The sequence below is a fragment of the Patiria miniata genome, unplaced genomic scaffold, assembly GCF_015706575.1.
Source record: "Patiria miniata isolate m_02_andy unplaced genomic scaffold, ASM1570657v1 HiC_scaffold_2, whole genome shotgun sequence".
Classification (NCBI taxonomy): domain Eukaryota; kingdom Metazoa; phylum Echinodermata; class Asteroidea; order Valvatida; family Asterinidae; genus Patiria; species Patiria miniata.
The window spans coordinates 6,283,707-6,304,249 of record NW_024037058.1 but is presented as its reverse complement, the minus strand read 5'-3'; the positions used below and the strand labels follow the sequence as shown (position 1 = coordinate 6,304,249).

General features: G+C 38.1%; 1 protein-coding gene and 1 long non-coding RNA gene across 2 annotated transcripts; one reads left to right on the top strand and one right to left on the bottom strand.

Moving 5' to 3' along the window:
• Positions 1 to 297: 297 nt before the first annotated feature.
• On the top strand, positions 298 to 19,839 carry LOC119726185. Its single transcript, XR_005270796.1, has 4 exons — positions 298 to 328; positions 17,327 to 17,411; positions 19,204 to 19,290; positions 19,672 to 19,839. It is a non-coding gene; the product is annotated as an uncharacterized LOC119726185 (long non-coding RNA).
• LOC119726182 (protein PML-like) lies at positions 11,052 to 14,039 on the bottom strand. The gene has a single exon (XM_038197789.1). It carries the CDS (start codon positions 14,037 to 14,039, stop codon positions 12,027 to 12,029), a length of 2,013 nt encoding a protein of 670 aa, XP_038053717.1. The 3' UTR covers positions 11,052 to 12,026.
• Positions 19,840 to 20,543: the final 704 nt, after the last annotated feature.

Genomic DNA, 20,543 nt, shown 5'->3' with positions numbered 1-20,543 from the left:
TTAAGTCTGAGAATTTGCAACTCAAGTCAAACTCAAGTCCGTGTCACAGACTCGGTTCTATATTTCTGCCATACTGGTGTATAGCTAAGTTGTCAATGCGCTGCTGAAGAATGAATATGCAAACGATTAAGTCAGTCAAAGATAACATGATTCGTAATTGAAGTCTGAGCTAGAGAGAGAAAAAGCAATGTAATGTGTGTTGTCTGTCAATTTGTTCACTTTGAAATGTAGGTGCTATATGAAATGTCAGTGGCAGTCAACTGTGAGGAAGCCAAGAAACCTGTCTGCAAAAACAAGAACAGACTCCCCAATGCACTTCCATGTACAGGTAAGTTCATTTTGTAGAAATTACTATACTTTTTAAATAGACCGTTAAGTTAAAAAAGTGGCCTCTTGAGGCAAACACTTGTTAGCACACTCACACTGCATTGTTCTTAATTGTAGGCGGGATGGGTGCTAAGGTAGTCTATGGAATATCCCCGTATGCAGCAAGAGTCCATGATATGCGAGCAGATTCGGCGATTATTGTGCAAAACAAGTCTGCGTCTTGACCTCAAGACCATTCAGCAGGTGCCTTTTATGTCGGGTCTTCGGTAACCTGTTGTCATGTACATCTAATAAAACCTAGGCTCGACATCCATTATGCTTTTACATTGTGAATTGTGTCAGCATTGTCAATTGTGTGAACTGTGTCTCACGTGTGAGACACAGTCTATTTTACAGGTCGTGATCACGGCCTGTAATGATATGTTATTTGATGCGCGAGCGTGACCTTGAATCATCATCACATCATATTTTAAATAACGCGCGTAATGACAATGCCCCCTGGCACGTTCACATCTTGCCCATGTCTCACCCACAGTGAGCGTCTGCGTATGCTAACAGTTTTGAAAGCCAATGTCGGGTTTTATTGGATCTCCATGTTGGTTGTTGTATTACAAAAACATAGCATCAAAATTGACCAATGAAAAGCTTAGTACAGATTTCAGAATGAAATGATGTCATGTCAACTCCAATGTGCTGGCACACGGGGTTAGATATATCAGATGTTGGACCAGAGATGGAGAGGGTGATACAATGGGTGATATTCAGACTAGTGTTAAGGCTTCATTCCTACAAAACCATTTTGTATTTCAATTTATAAAACAAAGAGTGGACTGCAACATTATGCAATTAAAGGGGGTGATACCATCCAAATATTTTATTGGTTCGTAACTAGTTTTAATTGTAAATATGTAAGGGACTGTTGAACCTGATATGATGTTAGAATTCCATATTTCTGTGTACCTTTTAAAGGTGTAACTATGGGGCATGTGTCTCCCCTCCCCCACTCCATTTGAAATCTTGAATTGCACACAACAAATGTACCCATTACCTTCCTTGCCCCCCCCCCCCCTTTAAAAAAAATTGGTGAACCCCCAGCTGCCCCCTAGAAGCTTAACCCTAGTTACGCCGCTGGTACCTTTAGAAAGTTCCAGATCACGTATATTTCACTCCCATAGAATGTGTGATATTTATAAGTTATCTATAGGTGTGGTGGGTACTTGACTGCACCCTCGGCAACCATACGACATCAGTTCTTCCACTTTTAGATGTAAAGTTTAACTGTTTTTACACCTGTAATTTAAAGAAATATTTACTTTAAATATTTTTTTGTATAAGCATGCCCTAAAAATGCTATAGCTAGAAATTAATTTGGGAAAAACAATTCCACGTTGTGATGTTTCCCTTGTAAAGTGGTTGCTAAGGTGCCAACAAGTTTTGATCATTCATGTGTCACTTTTTCGCTTTGGATTTCTAGACATTTTAAGTTTTCACAGGAGAATAAAATACTGAACATTAAACCCCATGAGGCGATCTTTAATATACAAAAGATTTCTTTTTGCTACCTTTTTTTTGTTTTGATAAAAAAGAAAAATTTTCTAAGCTGACTAAGCAGTGTTTGTGTAGAGTTTGGTTTTTTTTGCTCGCAATACGTGGTACTAGACCTCAACAAGCCTGACTAATTTTCTAAGATCATAGTTACATTCTCAATATATTTTGAGAGCATGTTGACAATGTTCCAATGCGGTCAATCAGGAGATTAAAAAATCAAGAGAAAATGTGTTCACAAATCTGATTACTGTATAGATGTACAAATATACATGTATATGTTGGGGAAACCACTGATCAGTGATGTTATGTTTTTTTGGAAAACAAAATGGTCCTAAATGTAAACAAACGACAACGTAGAAAAGACGGATGTTTCATGAAATCATTGTTGCTATGTTCTCAGAAAACGTTTTTAAAAATGTCTTCGACAAAATATACAGTGAATGAACTAACTAGTAATACAGTAACAATGGCTTCCAAATTAAGTGGTCTATAAATGATAAAATACAAAGATATCTTTTTGAGTCGCATCATCGGTGTAAAACAGGCAGCCCTCATTATGTATGCAATAACCCTAGGAGTCACACATGCCCAGTCGAAAATTCTGCTGAAAAGTATGTGAGATGCTGATTGGTAAATAACAGACTTTGGATCTTGGCTGAAGTGCCATTGTTGTCATGGAAGCTGCGTTCTCTTGGAGAGATATTCTGTAATTAAAGCAAATGCTCATTGCTTCATTTAGACTTTTTGGTCTATCAGCATGTAGCAAACCATTACTTATTTAAAGAAGTAAAAGCCTCAATCATTTATGGAATAAACTAAACTATTATTGTAATGATATGGAACCTCTCACAAGTAGGTCATTCTATACATTTAGGGTCCAAAGTCGGACATTTGTTTTGTCCCTGTAACCTCCTAAATTATCATTTGCCAATCAAGTGGCATTAAAAATGACTTCAAACTAATTAATATTTATTGGGTTGGTTATGTGATTCACACAAGCATTCTTGGAGGAAGAGTACACACATAAAGGAGTGCATCTTCTATTACAAAATCGTAGATGCCAGATGTATAGGGACAGGAAAAAAATGAACCCCAAATTCATAGAATGTACACCTTCTATTGCAATATTTTAAAAAAAAATCACATTAAGAAAGGCAAACAAACAAAATTTTAGTACAAAAAAAAGTACATCCATTATATTAACCACATTTACAAACATCCATTTATCATTTCAGTAGAATGTACAAGTTTCCACTTTCAATTTGGTTGTAAATGTAATGAAACTAATATTAATTTGATGAGGCACTCAGAAAGCACTGTGAAAGAGACAACCAAGGGATTGCATATGATTTACTTTTAAACTATCACTTTAGTTCAAAATCGCACACATATTTCATCCAGTTGCTTTTGAGTACATGGAGGTGCAAGATCTTTTTCATTTAAAATAAGTTGCATTTATTTAAACTCAATAATTTTCCCAATAATTTAAAAATCAAATAACAAAATGTAAGGAAATGTTTATATTTTATATACAGGAGTATGATTATATCTTATACTTGGAAAACACATCATGCATTGACTTCGTATTTGCTGAGACAAATCTGAGAAAATTGAATTGCCTCTCGTGGTAATACTTTCCCTCTCATTTGTAATATTTCTAAAATGTGCACTATTTGCAAACAATGTTAAGGGTCATTTTTTCCTCTCATTATTGGAGCACCTGATGTAGTATTTTCAAGTACATGTACATGTAGGCTAAGTACATGTACATGTAGGCTGGGTGTTTAAGTTCAAGATTTTCCAAAGGGGAAGTGGTTAAGGTATTAGAGTCAACACATACAGAGACCAAAGACCTTAGAAATAAACCAAATATACAGTATTGTAGAATGTTATTAGAGGGAGTGTACTTTCAAGTTCTTTTTCAGTGATAACAATATTCAATATCTGATGAAAGTGGTTGATGGATACACTGGATAGCCCCAGTTTATTTAATCCGTCCTTACACTCGGTGATAGACCTCTACAGACTGTCCTGCAGCCACTACCAGATCACCACCTGATGTGAATGTGATGCCACATGGATGACCACATCCCTTGATCACACATCCAATGTACTTGCCATCAGGACTGTAATGCAGAATATCACCTGTTTGATATCTGCCCACAGCAACATAGATGCTGCCATCACTGTCACAGCACACACCAGCAGGGCGCCCATCCTCCTGCATGTTGCTGGTCATGTCTACTGAGAATACACTGGCACCATAGTAGTCTACACATACCAATCTTTGCTTAGGACAGTTTGTGTAGATAAGGCGGTGATTGTGCATTGTTAGATGATATTGAATCAGTGGAGCAGGCAGTCTCCTGATGAGGGATCCATCTGGGTTGTGTAGAGATATCTCATCCTCGCCTTCATGACCCACTGCCATCAGATTGCTGTCATCCACTGCAAGGCTGTATGACCCTCTACCTGGTGTGAACTGATGGAGGAGCTGATGTTGCTTGTTGAAGACCTTGACTACTGGACCATCTAGAACAAGGAGCTTGTCATCCTTGCTCACTGCAATACACCATACATGAGTGAGGCCATTGATTTGTAGCCTTTGTGGGATAGGAGATGGTGTGTGTTGACTATTGGTCAGTGAGACTGTGAATAGTATATTAATTAATGTGGGTAATACTATGTTATTGTCAGAGAGTGCTGACACATGTCGTAGCCGTGCATTTCCTATTTCAAAGTTATTGATTTCAGTCTTCAGTTCCCATTTCTTCTTCACACATGATCTTGCAGGTCTTGGTGATTGCTTTGCTGCAGCCTTTGGTTCTTCCTCCAGAATGAGTCTCCCAAGTGACCTCTCACCTTCTTCAAAGTCCATGAAGGTCAACTTGTCAGGAACTTGCTGTGGCTGTTTCCCTGTCAATTCACTGAGGTTATGCAAGAGCTTCTGCTGAAGTTCAAGAATCTCATAGCAACTTGATTGATTCATGAGTTGTTTCACCTCCTCCAACTTGTGCTCTGTCTTTGTCACCTCTTTGCTGTTATTGGCTTGAGCTGCATCAAATGTTGTTACTCTTTTTTGATAAATCCTGTCAGTCTCTTTTAACAGTTTCTGCTCCTCCTGTCGGATCTTGGCAACCTCTTGGTCAGCTTTCTCTGTGATTTTCTTGTTGGTGTTTGCAAACATGGTATTGAGTTTCTTACGAGATTTGTAAGTCTTCTCAATGCTGTTGTTCAGTTTTGTTTTACTCTTACTAACACTTGCAACAAGTTCTTTAACTTTTTTCAGACATTTCTCAAAAGCCACAGGTAGTCCAATGAGGGAGTGTTTTGCATGGTCAAGTACCGAGCAAGTTGTACATATGACTTGCTGACATGAGTTGCAGTAGACATTGAGATTCTGATCTGGATGCTTGCCACATTTTGGAATGTCTTCTCTTAGTTTACTCTTGTAGACAATCTCTCCTGATCGAAGTTGAGCCAGTGTGTAGATTTTATGAGATTTCATGAAAGTCATACGTTCATGAGCCTTTTGACATTCTTGACAGAGGAAGTGATCACAGTCCATGCATCTTGAAATAGCCTGATTCTCCTCATCACAGTTTTCACATTTGATGTCTGAGCCTTGACCTTCCAGTAGCTTTTCCTGCATTGTAACTTCCTCCACCAGGGCACTGAATGCAAAGTTATTAGGGAGATCAGCAACCCCAGACCCTTTCAACATGGTTTCACGTCTGCACAGAGGACATGTCAGCTTTGTACCACTAGGATCTTGGCTCTGTCTGAGCTCTTGGAGGCATTGCAGGCAAAAACTGTGCAAACAGTCCAGCAGTTTGGGCTGCCTGAAACGGTTGGTGCAGATGGAGCATTCCAGATGATCCACACTAATCTTCTCCAACACTGATTGAGCTGTAACATTGAATGCCATCTTCACTGTTGGGCTTGATGTGATCGGAGTAGACGACCTTTAACCTGCAAATGAAGCACATCAATTGAAAGCTTTAGGATTTACATGTTTTCAAACTTCAAATGATGATATGGTTGTAATAAGCATTCATAGGTTACAAAACTGCACCTGTGCAAACCGGCAAAATCAAACTTGATAGTGAAATTCAAACTCGTGTTTCTTCTCAAAAACTCGTCTTGGGCCCATATTTCACAAATGAAATATTTATTTTTGAAATAAAAAATATGAAGAGAAAAAAAAACAGAAGTCGTCTGATCTTGAACGGGCTGCGATCAGGATAAACGTGCAATCTCCACTTCACCAGGCAGAGTTTTGTTCCGTGTTGCTACATTGTAGCCATGGAAGTTGCCCGTGTGCCTGCTGTATTTCTAGAAAAACACGGACATTGTGTGGATGGAGAAACTTTTAATAGAGAAACTGACGGTTTCAGGCTGTGTAGTGATATTGTAAATGGTAAATTTCACACTCGAATCTTTTTCAACCATGCCAATTGCTTTATGTCATGTTTGGCGGAAATATAAAATTAAAAATTGGCTAAACATTGTATATTTTTTGTTTCAATTGTCAAAGAATTTTTTTTGAATCAGTGGATCTGTAATCCAAAATATAAAAAATGTGGCCTAAGGCCAAAAAAATAATGTCTCCGGTTTCTGGTATGCGCGCGCGTTGCCGTAGCCATGCGCGTCGGCAAAATGAAAAAGTTTTTTTTTTCAATAAAAGATGATGTCTCAAAACCGCCAAACTCACTGGTTTGACTGGAATTCTGCTGCTGCACAATTTAAACGAGTTTTTAGATGGGGTTATGATCGAGAATAAGCTTTATGTGGCCTCTCTGGACTCCCATATATTTGCACTAAGTTTAGTCGGGCACCATTTGCAGTCATCAGCCGACATTTGAAGCCAAAAAAAAAAAAAAAAAACAGGTAAAAAAAAAAAAAAAGCCGCGTCGCCACACCACTTTTGGGGCAAATTTTATACCAGAAACCAGATACTTTTTTTTTTTGGCCTAAAGTGTTAGTTTTTTACGTATAAATGAACTAAAAAATAGGACTTATCCATTGATAGCGTGGTTGGTACATGTGGGTACATGTGCATGAATTCAAGTTTCTGCATTGCGTGCTTTCATGAACTTCTTCAGACAGGTTTAACACACTGCTCATGCTGCATCAGAGAAGGAAACTGATTTACAAATTGGTAGTCAAATGTCTGCACAGATTCCTATGCCAATTCTGGTTGCCTTTGTCAAGCTTATTCTCAACTAAACATACCTGAATGATGTCAGAAGATATTTCTGCAATCAATTTGGCAGTTTGATGAAGAAACTGGTGGACTATTTGGTGGATTCTCACTCTCTGGATTGACTTGAATGTCTGTAGGGTGTGGCATTGCTCACTGCCTGTAAATTCCCAATTCTATAAATACACCAGACTGCAATGGATCACAGGTCACACAGTTGAACTTGTATTGCCTAGTCAACAGGTATTGTTATTTTGTGAACACCTTCGAAGGCCCAGTTTCTGGTAACAATAGATTTACCATGGGCCTGTTCCAGTCACTGTGTTACACTGAAGCAGAAATATGAATATAACACATGTAATATATTGAACTGTAGTCCTATTGGTACATGTACATGTCTGTACATTTGTATGAAATTTCTGTAGCAAAGGGAATATATGCCAATGTATGCATGGCATTCACTAGATTACAATGCAACATATAGAACATTACAAGTTAGTTATTCCTGTCAGTCCCATTTGGAAATCTTTAAACAAAAATACAGCATTGTGTGGTACCTTACATACGTGTAATATTCATTTTCACATTTCTTAAGGAATTTTCATGATTATTTGCAGACCATAGAAATAGTGTTTGTACTGTTCACCAATACTTTCAATGCAGATATGATATGAGATATGGGATATTTGTGATGACTTGACTTAAGCTTTTGAAAAATGTTTTTTAAAAAGGAGCATTGGTTTTTTACCCCTCAGCCGAGAGGCTCGAGGGGTATTGTCATCACCTACGGCGTCCGTCTGTCTGTCAGTGCGTCCTGACCATACCCCCCTTGTGGGGTGATGTTCCTTTCAGGACACATCACCCCACTTTTTTCACAATAGAAAAACATCACCCCAGAAGGGAATCTTTAGAAAAAGGGATAATGGGAACACAATGCTATCACCCCACAATTCCGTCTGGCTGGAACGGCCGTATGTCTGTCCAGGCAGCTTAGTTTCCGGATGATAACTTGAGTTAGAAATGTTGTTTGGGATTGTAACTTCGGTAGGGGGTTGCCCTTGGGAGAAGGCAAGTTGGGATTGGTTTTGAGGTCAAAAGATCAAAGGTCAAGGTCACCGTGGTGAGTTATCGGTAAATGGTTTCCGGATGATAACTTGAGTTAGAAATGAGATTTTGGTGTCTAACTTTGGTCGGGGGTTGCCCTTGGTAGTAAGCAAGTTGGGATTGGTTTTGGGGTCAAAATGTCAAAGGTCAAGGTCACTGTGGTGAGCTAAAGGTAAATGATTTCTGGATGATAACTTGAGTTAGAAATGAGATTTTGGTGTCTAACTTAGGTAGGGGGTTGCCCTTGGGTACAGGCAAGTTGGGATTGGTTTTAGGGTCAAAAGGTCAAAGGTCAAGGTCACCATGGTGAGTTAAATGTAAATATTTTCTGGATGATAAATTGAGTTAGAAATGAGATTTTGGTGTTTAACTTTAGTAGGGGGTTGCCCTTGAAAGTATAGGCAAGTTGGGATTGGTTTTGGGGTCAAAAGGTGAAAGGTCAAGGTCACCGTGGTGAGTTAAAGGTAAATGGTTTCTGGATGATAACTTGAGTTGGAAATGAGGTTTTGGTGTCTAACTTAGGTTGGGGGTTGCCCTTGGGTACAGGCAAGTTGGGATTGGTTTATGGGTCAAAAGGTCAAGTTCAAGGTCACTGTGGTGAGTTAATGGTTTCTGCGTGATAATTTCCATTAGACATGATATTTGATTTCGGATTGTCAGTTTTCCCTTTTCGACAAACTTAGGCTGAGGGGTTTCAACAGCAACGCTGTCATTTTTGTGTCTACCTTGCAAAGAAAATAAAAAACTGCAAATGATCCTTGTTAATGTTTCTGGCATCTAAAATGAGTTCATTATGGATGATTTAAAAACAGAATCAATTTTTCAATTTGGCAGATTAATAGCTACTTGTTGTACACCCTATCAGATTCAATAGGAATAAATATTTCCAATTTTAGGTATTTTTTATAGTTTCACTATACTACTTGTGATCATATTGTGATAAAAGTGTCCAATACATATCATGACAAATGGTTACACCCCTGTTCCTACAAATTCAACCGTTCATTAATGATGTCATAGACTAGGCCAGCAGTACACATTTCAGACATTAATTTTGTGGATATCTAATTTATTAACGTTTGCTCAAGGAATGAAGGGGATACATGATTCAGTCAGTCTAATCATAAAAAAAAAATGTGGAGACAAAAGTTTCCCATCATGAAAATCTGATTAATGACTAATACATGAACATTTATATGGTGATAAAATTATTATTTCTTAAGAAACAACAAGGTATATGCTCTTATGAAAACCATTGTCTCTCACACTGTATGAAATGGCAAACTCTTCTGGTTTTTAGGAAGTAAAGGATTACGAAGGTTGATAACCCATATGTTGTCAAATTATCCAGGTTGACTTGTCCTAACTAAAGTCCCCTAAGTCATGATGAAAGTTGCTTTATTTCACTTTAAAAGGAGAGGAAGAAAAACGCTTTACGAAAACAAAAATAGTTCCGACAGTATTCTCAGACAGTATGCTCTGGCTACTTTCATTTTTTTCTATAAACATTCTAAGCTTCTCTGTACATTGAGTCAGGTCCCTTTGATTGGCTGAGCCAAATGTCCAAATTCAACTAGCCTTGGATCCAAGTTGATATTTAGAATGCACCACCAGGATTCTAAGAAAATGAGTGATTTTCTTTGAATTCAGGAATTGCCAAAAAATAGGTGGTTTTTTTCTTCTTAAACTACAAGAAAAGATATGTTCAAGTTTTGCTGCACACTTTTTTTTATGAAATTGCTCACTGTAAGGTAATTAATGTAAGGTCTCACTGAGTAAGACAGTCACACCACTTTCTTGGTCTAGATCCAAGTCAGAATTTTGGATTATTATTGGTAGAAACATAATAACAAACGAGTAAAATGATGATGACATTAGCTAGCTCTAAGAATACAATCATTTACCCAAATTGAATATATATGTACTTTTAACCATGGGTGTCAATCTTTGGGGGGGGGGGGGGAGACCAGGGGGACATGTCCTCCCCCTACACACACCTTTTGAAGGATGGGAGACACAATATCAAATGTTGGCCCCCCCCCCCCAGATTTTTGAACTTGTGTGTCTTATTTACAGGGCCCTATAATGTACTACAATGTATCTTTTGCTAAGAAAATATTGGTTGAAGTGTTCAGAAATTGCCTCAGCATCTAGAATCAATTTTTGGGGGGCCCTTAAGCAGCCCTGAACCCCGCATTGTAAGGGCATCGCGTTTCGTGCTCCCATTTTTTCTGATCGAGGTATGTCCCCCCCCCCCACTTTTGAGAAGTGATTGACGCCCCTGCTTTTAACACATTGTTGCATCTAAAGAAGTTCTCATGTTCAGAAATGTAAAGTTACGTGAATGCTTATTTACAGAATGGGTTTCAAGTTAATACAAAAATGTCTTCTGTTTCTTACCATTAACCCTTGTTTATATTGTCATCGTTTTGACAAAGGCTCTAATCTTTGCTCACAGCTGCAAAACCAACTTTTGAGAAAATAATGTTTGAAATTGAACGATTTCTCTTTAAACTTGAAAAATATATAACTGATGCGATAGCCCATTAGTTCAATAGCTCAAAATTATCTCCGTTTTTATGAAAGCTTGTTTAATTAGAAAATTAGAAAACATAAAAGATATTCATCACTTCATCAAAATGGAAGTGCTACGGAAATGTCACAGGTACCTAGCATTGTGTTTGTACACAGATTCGTTTTGTGTGCATGTATAAAGGTTATACAATTTAGAATGCAGATTCTTCACGTTATCAAAATGCAAATTATACAGGCTAAATACATTTAAATATAGTCCACGTATAAAATCAATGAGACTAAGTGACGAATAGGGATTCTTCAATTTCGTCAAAATGAAAAGAAAGTTGTCACACATTCACCTCTTTGTGTTATTAGCCTTATTAATGAATGAAACAATTTTGTGTCTAAAAATGTTGGAATTATGTACAGTTAGAATGTAAAACAAATCAAATTGTTTCGTCATTGATTTGTCACATTGTCAAAATGGCGACGATTATGTACAGATAAATTGCCACACAATTTTACAGCATTCCAATCAACAGTAGCTTGACTGTTTTCTTTCCCTAAAAGAAAGCTGCGGCTGTCTTTACAGGGAGAGTAAACAAAAACTCTATGAATTGGTACTTTTTTTTTACAAAGCCTTTATCCAAGATTGATGAACCAGTGATAATCAGTCATCAAATTATTTCAAATGGATCTGCAATTTGAGTGATTTTTAAAATTAAAAGGTCAGTAATAAAATCAACCAAGCTTTGTACATAATGTACATCCTTTCTATTTTTGAGATGGCTATCACATTTTGATTCTCAAAACTGAGAATATTCTATCTCTTATTTCCCACTCCTTAGAGTAAGATCATCGGTTTTATTACATTTCTATTTTAGAAAACTAGGGTATGAAAAACGGTAGGCAAGGATGATGGTTTGTTACAAGTGTTATCCATTAAAGGGGATTATTAACATTTGCATGATGGGATTTTACCTGACTTCCAAGATGAGTGCTGATTTTAATTTTATGGCACTGGCAACTACATGTAACAATGGAAGTCTATGCTTACAATTACAGCTATTACATGTAGTTGGCAAAGAAAGTCTGCAGTAACCAAGTAATTATGCATATGGAATCCTTCAGTTATCAGCAACTGAAAAAATAAATTATGTGGGGAAAATGATTATGCGGGGAATACCTATTTCCCAATTTCAGTTCTGTTTGTGTTAGGAAAAGAAGTTTTGGATATTTCGGATACCGTGAGAATTTTAGTTTGAACGGGTGTTGCTTATTTAATTTCCTTTACTTTTCCATATTCTCTGGTGTAATTATTCTGTCCTCACACGCGGTAATAGACCTGTACAGACTTTACTGCAGCCACTACCAGATCACCATCCGATGTGAATGTCATGCCACATGGATGACCGCAGTCCTTGATCGCACATCCAATGTACTTGCCATCAGGACTGTAATGCAGAATATCACCTGTTGGATATCCATACACAGCAACATAGATGCTGCCATCACTGTCACAGCACACACCAGTAGGGCCCCAACTCCCCTGTATGCTGCTGGTCATGTCTACTGAGAATACACTGGCACCATAGTAGTCTACACATACCAACCTTTTTGTTAATCGTGTTGTGTAGATAAGGTGATAATTGTACATTGTCAGATAATCATCGATCATTGGAGCAGGCAGTCTCCTGATGAGGGATCCATCTGGGTTGTGTAGAGATATCTCCTTCTTGTCTTCATAACCCACGGCTATCAGATTGCTGTCATCCACTGCAAGGCATGTTGGTTGGCTGTCTGACCCTCTACGTGGTGTGAACTGATGGAGGAGCTGATGTTGCTTGTTGAAGACCTTGACTAATCGACCATCTAGAGCAAGGAGCTTGTCATCCTTGCTCGCTGCAATACACTTCATGCCATTGATTTGTAGCTGTTGTGGGATAGGAATTAGTTGCTGATGACTATTGGGAATTGCAATTGTGAATAGTGTATTACTCGTTCCCTGCAATAATGTAAAGATAACTGGTGTTTGAGATAGTGCAAGGATTGTTTTGTTAGAGAGTGCTGCAACTTGTTTTATCAATGTACGTTCGTAATCAAAGCTCTTGACTTCAGTCTTCAGTTCCCATTTGTCCTTCACACATGATCGTGCAGGTCTTGGTGATTGCTTTGCTACAGCCTTTGGCTCTTCTTTTTTCAGAATGAGTCTCCCAAGTGACCTCTCACCTTCTTCAAAGTCCATGAAGGTCAACTTGTCAGGAACTTGCTGTGGCTGTTTCCCTGTCAATTCACTGAGGTTATGCAAGAGCTTCTGTTGGAGTTCAAGAATCTCATAGCAACTTGCTTGATTCATGAGTTGTTTGACCTCCTCCAGCTTGTGCTCTGTCTGTGTTACCTCTTTCCTGTTGGTTGCTTGAACAGCTTCAAAAGCTATGGTTTTGTCTTTATAAATTGTGTCTGTCTCTTTCAACAATTTCTGTTCTTCCTTTTGGATCTTTGTAATCTCCTTTTGGATCTTTGCAACCTCCTGTTGGAGCTTTGTAATCTCCTGTTGAGCCTTTTTGGAGATTTTTTTTTGAGTGTTGGCAAACATGGCGTCCAGCTCCTTGCGAGATTTGGACGTCTCCTTGATGGTGGTGCTCAATTCTGCTTTTCTTCTCTCACTTTTTTGGACCATTTCTGTGACCCTCTTCTTACATTTCTCTACTGCCTCAGGTAATCCAGTGAGTGAGTGTTTTGCATGATCAAGTACAGAACAAGTTGTGCATATGACTTGCTCACATGAGTTGCAGTAGACATTGAGATTCTGATCAGGATGCTTGCCACATTTTGGAACTTTTTCTCTTAGTTTACTCTTGTAGACAATCTCTCCTGATTGAAGTTGAGCCAGTGTACATATTTTGTGAGATTTCATCATCAAAGTCATACGTCCATGTGCCTTTTGACATTCTTGACAGAGGAAATGATCACAGTCCATGCATCTCGAAATTGCCTGATTCTCCTCATCACAGGCTTGGCATTTGATCTCTGACCCTTGACCTTCCAGTAGCTTTTCCTGCATTGTAACTTCCTCCACCAGGGCACTGAATGCAAAGTTATTAGGAAGATCAGCAACCCCAGACCCTTTCAACACGGTTTCTCGTCTGCACAGAGGACATGTCAGCTTTGTACCACTAGGATCTTGGCTCTGTCTGAGCTCTTGGAGGCATTGCAGGCAAAAACTATGCAAACAGTCCAGCAGTTTGGGCTGCCTGAAACGGTTGGTGCAGATGGAGCATTCCAGATGATCCACACTAATCTTTTCCAACACTGATTGAACTGTAACATTAGATGCCATCCTCACTGTTGGGCTTGGTGCGATAGGATGGACATTTAACCTGCAAATAAAAGGTTTGGAATTACATGTATTCAAACTTCAAATGATGATATTGTTGTAATAGGTCAGATGTAAAGTTGAAAACTTTTTGTCAAGTACATTATTCACAAATTGAAGGTATATTCACATGGTATATGCTTGTTTTAAAACTGCTGTTGTTTAGTTTTGTTCAAAAGAAAATAGCAATCAGTTGTAACAAATGTACAATATATGGTTACCTTGTTAAAGGGAATACACAACATTTGTTTCTGCTGTAATATTCAGAAATGGATGTATTTGGTGGTTAGTATTTTGTAGCAAATATTGTTATGTTGACTTTTTTTAAGTTTTGTGTTCGTAGATACTAGAAAAACCACAAAAAAACAATCCTGTTCTTGTAGACTGGTTCCCCGACCCAAAATGATGAAATGGAGCAATTTATAGACGTCAGGGAATTGGATCAGGGAACCAGTCTAGCTTGCTTGTACCCATTCATAGGAGTGTAATTGATTGCAAACTAAATCTGTTAAATTGGGGGTTTGAAAAGAGTCAGTTTTGTCCAATGCTGTTCAGTCGACCAGCATTGGAAATTGATACAAAAATACCACTTTTCTTGAAAATGTCAGCACGTGCCATGATTTTACAGGATTCTTTAGACTGTCATTCACTAGCAGTGCAGTAAGGTATTTCATAATAATTTGGTAGTTTTGTTTTTTGATGTTTGCAAATGTTGTTTATTCCCTTTAATGTAAGAGCATAACTATATATTTTGTCCTGACAAATGCAACATTAAATAATTCGTTTCAGCTGTTATGGGACATTTTTTACGCCTAAGGTAAATTATAATAAAATTCATAACAAGTCAAACAAAAGTAGGTCACAAGTGAAAGGTTTTCCACTTTGACAAAAAATGCCTTTTGCCACAGTTTTTAATATAAACAGTTTGTGAGTTGACCTGACGAAGAATGACATTTCATTGACTTTATGAGGATGTGGCTTCAGGTCTGAATGAAACAGTTCACACAAAAAAAAGAATATTTTTTTCTAATACTGGGTTTTGCCCTCACTGACGTATTTTAATAAACACTGTATACTCGGTGTTGTAAAAAGTTCATGAAAAGAGCACTCACTGTAAATACTTGGTAAATTTAAAAATTGGGAGTAGGGGCTAGTACCATCTTCCTATGAGGGCACTGTTCAAACCAGACGATCATGGATAATATGTGGCAATTGTCAGGACGGCACAATCGCCGATGGTTGCGTGAAATTTTAAAAAGGGCACTCGTAAAAGGCCGCTGGTAACAAAAAGGGCACTGGTTTAAAAAAAAAGGGGCACATATTTTTTAAAAAAAATTTAAAAAAATTACGAATAGGGGGGGGGGGGTGGTAAATGCTGATGTAAAAGGGGCACTTGTATACGAAAGGTAAGTCTTACTGTTACTCAGGTGGGGCTTGAACCCAGTACCCCCTGTTTAGTAGTGCAGTTGTCTTATCACTCCACCTCTGAGCTTGCCTGGGTCAGTTGGGTGGTTTGAGTCAAGGTGGGCAGGAGTTACGGCGATTGTAAAGTGTAGGGCCTGGTTCCTGCAAGGGAACAAAATCCACTTTAAAATTATTGGACCTACCAAACTAGTTGGCGACATTCTCAATGAACAGGTATGTCATGGATAGAGGACAGGGTTTAGATTTTTTGAGTGAAATTAGGGGGTGAAATGATGATGAAAGAGCGGCGACAACACGCAACCCAAAATTAAAGATGGTGATCACCGCGCAACGTACCGTGAGCATGCATGGCGCGCCGAATCGCAAGGCACGAATCACACAGGAAAGCCGAGATTTCTACCCCAAGAATCTGTTCAAAATTGCAAAACGGGTGTCATTAGAATTGAGAAAAGTCTGCTTTTGATTGTAAATGTGATTTTTCAGCTATAAAAACATTTTTGAATCTAATTTGATCCCAAAAAAACAGGGGCCCTACACTTCATGATCGCCAAAGTTTCTGCAACCCAATATTGCCTGTACCGAAAAAAAATATATATTTCAAGTACTTTAACTGGCCAATATTTCAATTGAAGACTTGTCAAAAAAGTCCACTTTTCTGAAAGAAAAGTGCACTAACTTTAGAACGAAAGACTTGCCTTCCATCGTTTTGATTTTTGGTTATATTATTATTTTTTTGTAATTTACTCAGCTATACCTGTGCCAAATCTTCTTAAAGGTCCAACACTTGTTTGTAAGAGACTACATGTAAGTACAAACAATGCATGTCACTTATTTCTGTCGTGAATAGAAGGAGATTCATGTATTCCACATGTCTGTATTCTAACAGGTTTGACGGATCCACCTGCATTTCCAGTAAATACGTATACACATGTAATTGGCAAATACTGAGTTATTACATACATGTTCTTCATATGAGATAATGTGATGCTGTTGATTGATATCAGATGTACAGACAGACTTACAGGTAGACCTATTAAATAAAAATCTTACCTTCATGTACACATGAAATGAGCCATTGCTATCTGCCCATTCTGATGTCACTTACGGCAATGGTAGAAATGAACAAAGATGGCGATCTACTGTATATATACGCCCCTCTGTATCAACATGGACCATATCACATGATGTTGAGTTCAGTTATTTGCAGTCACTGGAGTCCACTTATGTAGCGCTTTGGTACGTGCTGTACGAGTAAAATCAAACACAGCATGCGACTGTTTTCTACATCGAACGGATCCAAAGGTCTATAGGCTGTTAATATTAACAATTTGCCAGACAGGTTTATCAGAATAGTAAACAGAAAGGAGCCACTAGTGTCAAGCTGAATTTCATGGCAAATGACATTTGTTGTAGATATCTTTTGATATGTCAATTCAGGAAACTCAAGTCTGTAGTATAGACAAAAGTAAACTAATAAGAAAGAGGTACATGAAATGAACCGACAATGATAGTTTTGGAATCAAGTTTGGTTTTGTTGGTTGTTTTTTGTTTACTTTCTTTATATTTATCCACATTTTAGCAAGTGTGCAATTGGTGTTTTACATTACACTCAACGGCACTGTGCTTGCATAGTTTATCTAAGTTATATTCATCATAACTAAAGTTATTATTTCTTTCAGTGATTCACCATCAGTGCTTCATTACAAAATGTCCAAAACTCACATTTTTAATGCTTTCTCTTTTATCAATAAGCTACATGCATCCCAATTATTAAGTTGATGCAGCACTAAATTTAAATATTCATTCATATTTTGTGCCTTCCGTAGGCTGATTGGTCCATTGCTGAGATGAATGCTGAGATTAGAGAGATCAAGCCACGCCTACCTCTACACATCACAGACTGATAAACAGGTAACACAACATCAATATGTGGTGTCAGTCTATTTTTAATCTGTATATGGCTGCTCAAGAAGGCAAGCACCCGATTTCATAAAACTCTTCATAACTAATGAAGCATCGCAGTGCTGCGATGCGTCGTATCCTTACGATGCATCGCAGCTGCGACGCGTCCTGCGATCCATTTCACAAAACACGTCGTTAGTGCGACGCGTCGTAGGTGTATTTATAGCACCACTCGGTCACTGTTTAATGTATTAAGTCAGCGTACAGTAAATAGTTGTCTTGTATTCAACAAAGAGTCGTCGGATCTCCGCTCAAAATTTGTTAAAACGTAAAACAAAATGGCGATCGTGCGATGCAATTTTGAAGGAAAACAAGCTCTCAGTAGACTATATAGCTACTTTGAAATTTCAACTGCAATATTCCAGTGTAATTCATAAATATTCAATGAATGTTTTATTTACAACTTTACACATATTTCCTCGGTATTATAATGTCATTTTTGTAATATTTATGGCATGAAAATGGCTAAGAAATGGACTCTTCTTATTTTGCGATGACAACGAGACATGTCGTAACTTGCGACGTGTTTTATGCCGTTGTCAAGGAACTTACGACGCGTTCAACACATCGCAACTTTCGTGAAATGGATGATACGACGCATCGCGAGATGCGAAGTGTTACACGTCGTAACTCGAGTTGCGACGCGTCGCAGCGTTTCGTGAAATCGGGTGCAGGGCAGTGGTGCAAGTTTTCAGGATATAGCCTGAAGTCAGGCTTTTTTCATATTTTGGAAAAACAAACTCAGGCATTCCCTCCCTTCACAGGCCAGAAATATAAATCATCAACGCCATGCTATAGCTTGATACATGATTGTATGAATTGTAAGTTCAAAGTAGACATACATATCATGTACACATGTGTGGTATTGCAATGTGTTTACAATGTGTTGGCATTCCTTTGTTATTGTTCAACTCCTGTTACCTGTAACTGAACTTGTAAAGGGACTTGTGATTTACTAATAAAAGGACATGTGATCTTGCTTGTAATCTTGCTTGTAATTGAGGGTTGAGTTGAAGCCTTGGGCTTTTATGACCCATTGAATCTTGGTCAGAACTAACTGATCTGAGCTTAAAGAGGGCATATGGTTGCAGAATAGAAATAACACAAACGAAAAGCACTTGATGAGATATAATCAATGATTAATATCTTGGAGTGAGTTTGCACTTGTGGAATTTTCAAACATTATTGAGATTGCTATTAAAAGAACTATGGACTTGTGATGGACTCACTACAACATAGACTGTAATTCAGCATATTTTGGTTCCCATTTTCTTTTCTTCCTGTAAATTTTTTTTTTCTCTCCAAAAGTAAACATTGCATTGACCAGGGTAATTTCCCTTGATTTCTGACATCTCTGAAAAATACAAATAAATTTCCTTTCCAATGTGTAGCATTTCAAGAATTCCACCAGAACATTATCTGGCACAACTTTTCTTTATAATAATATTATATTTCATAAGTACTGTGTTATCTGAGAGTGCTCTGGAAAAAAACAATCACATGCTTACTCAGGTTGGTTTTGAACCCATGACCTCCTGCTATTAGAGTATAAAATGAAATGGCAGAAAATATAAATCCACTTTGTTTCACCCCATATTTCAAAATAAAACAACTGCAAAATTAATAGAGTATTTAGTTCAATTCCACAAAACTTTCAACACACTGCCAACAGCTTTGTTAATAACTTACTGTTTCTTTTTTTTTTAATATTGCTCTGTCATTTTTGGATTGCATTCACAAGCTGGTGGTGCATGAGATCCGTGTCTCATGGACAAGGTTCAACAGAGATGCGGTGCTGGGACTCTATGACACCTACAACAAGTCACAGGTAAACAGTTCCATTCAGTGTTCAGGCCTAAACAATGTGGCTTGTGTTAGAAATCAAAAAGTTCTCATTGATAACTTGGAGGCAGTATTTCAAAAAAATGCCATTTCTTCCTACAGCTGGTCGGCCGACCGGTGTTGGAAATTGATAAAAAAAATACCACTTCTTGAAAATGACAGTTCAGTAAGGTATAATTTTCATAATAATTTGGTAGTCTTGGGTTTGTGATGTTTGCAAGTGTTGTATATTCCCTTTAAGGCTTCATGTACATTGCAGGGAAATAAAAAGTTGGTGGTTCTTCTAAGATGTAACAAATTTTTATTTCCTCAATGCTAATTCCATTTCAAAAATACATTTTCTCTGTCTTGCTTTGGATGTGATCAGTTGAGCTGGAGAACAGCCAAGTCATGCTGAAAGGCCGCAAAGCATCAAGCTGTGTCATATCGTCTGCACGTCTAGTGCCCAGATCATGCAGTGTTCCCACTTACCAGCCTGGAGGGAAGGTCGCCTGACTAAGAAGACCAGCTGGGTGGGCAAGCTGGATGGACTGCAGGTTAGAAGACTTTGAGCTCATCAATTAGAAGTGTTGCCCTTACTTCCATTGCTTTGTGCATCTCATGCAGCATACTGTATAGAGTAGAATAGTTTCTAAATTGTATAAACTCCTAAATTATTGGCTGTTTCGGCAACTTGGTGAAACAGCCATTGTTTTTGTTATTTTTGGTGTGATGGCTGAACACAACTTGTAAGTTGTTTGTTGTGTCACATTCCGAGCAATCACATATCAGACATGTCAGATTGCAGGTTTTTTGGGGAGGCATAATAAAAAGTTAGGGGCCCAAACGTGCAAAAGATCAATGTGTGTGAGACAGCTCCACAGCTTGCCCAATTGACCTTGCGGTTTGCATACCACATACGTTGGCCACGTGCACTCAAGCAACTGACCTCTGCAAGAAATCCAGTCATTGGGGGAAAACTTTAACGAAAAAATGATCAGTGGTGTCTTAACCAATGAAACCGAGTCTTACATGAATGGAAAGAGAACTCCGTCCTCTTTACAAAACCGCTACCCCCAGTGTGCTGTGACATTGGGTTCTTGAGATACGTTGAGATAAACAACCAAAGGTCTGTCACAAACGTTCATATTCTGTTCCGCTCCATTGGCAATTGCCTCACCCCCCACATTTTCAATAAAAAAATGATCAGTGGTTTTTCTGCCATTCCAAGCCAGATATAGATAGGCTTGAAGCCATAAG

What these genes read in the sequence shown, in the direction of transcription:
- LOC119726182 (XM_038197789.1), bottom strand. Translation starts at nt 14,039, where the DNA reads ATGGCATCTAATGTTACAGTTCAATCAGTGTTGGAAAAGATTAGTGTG.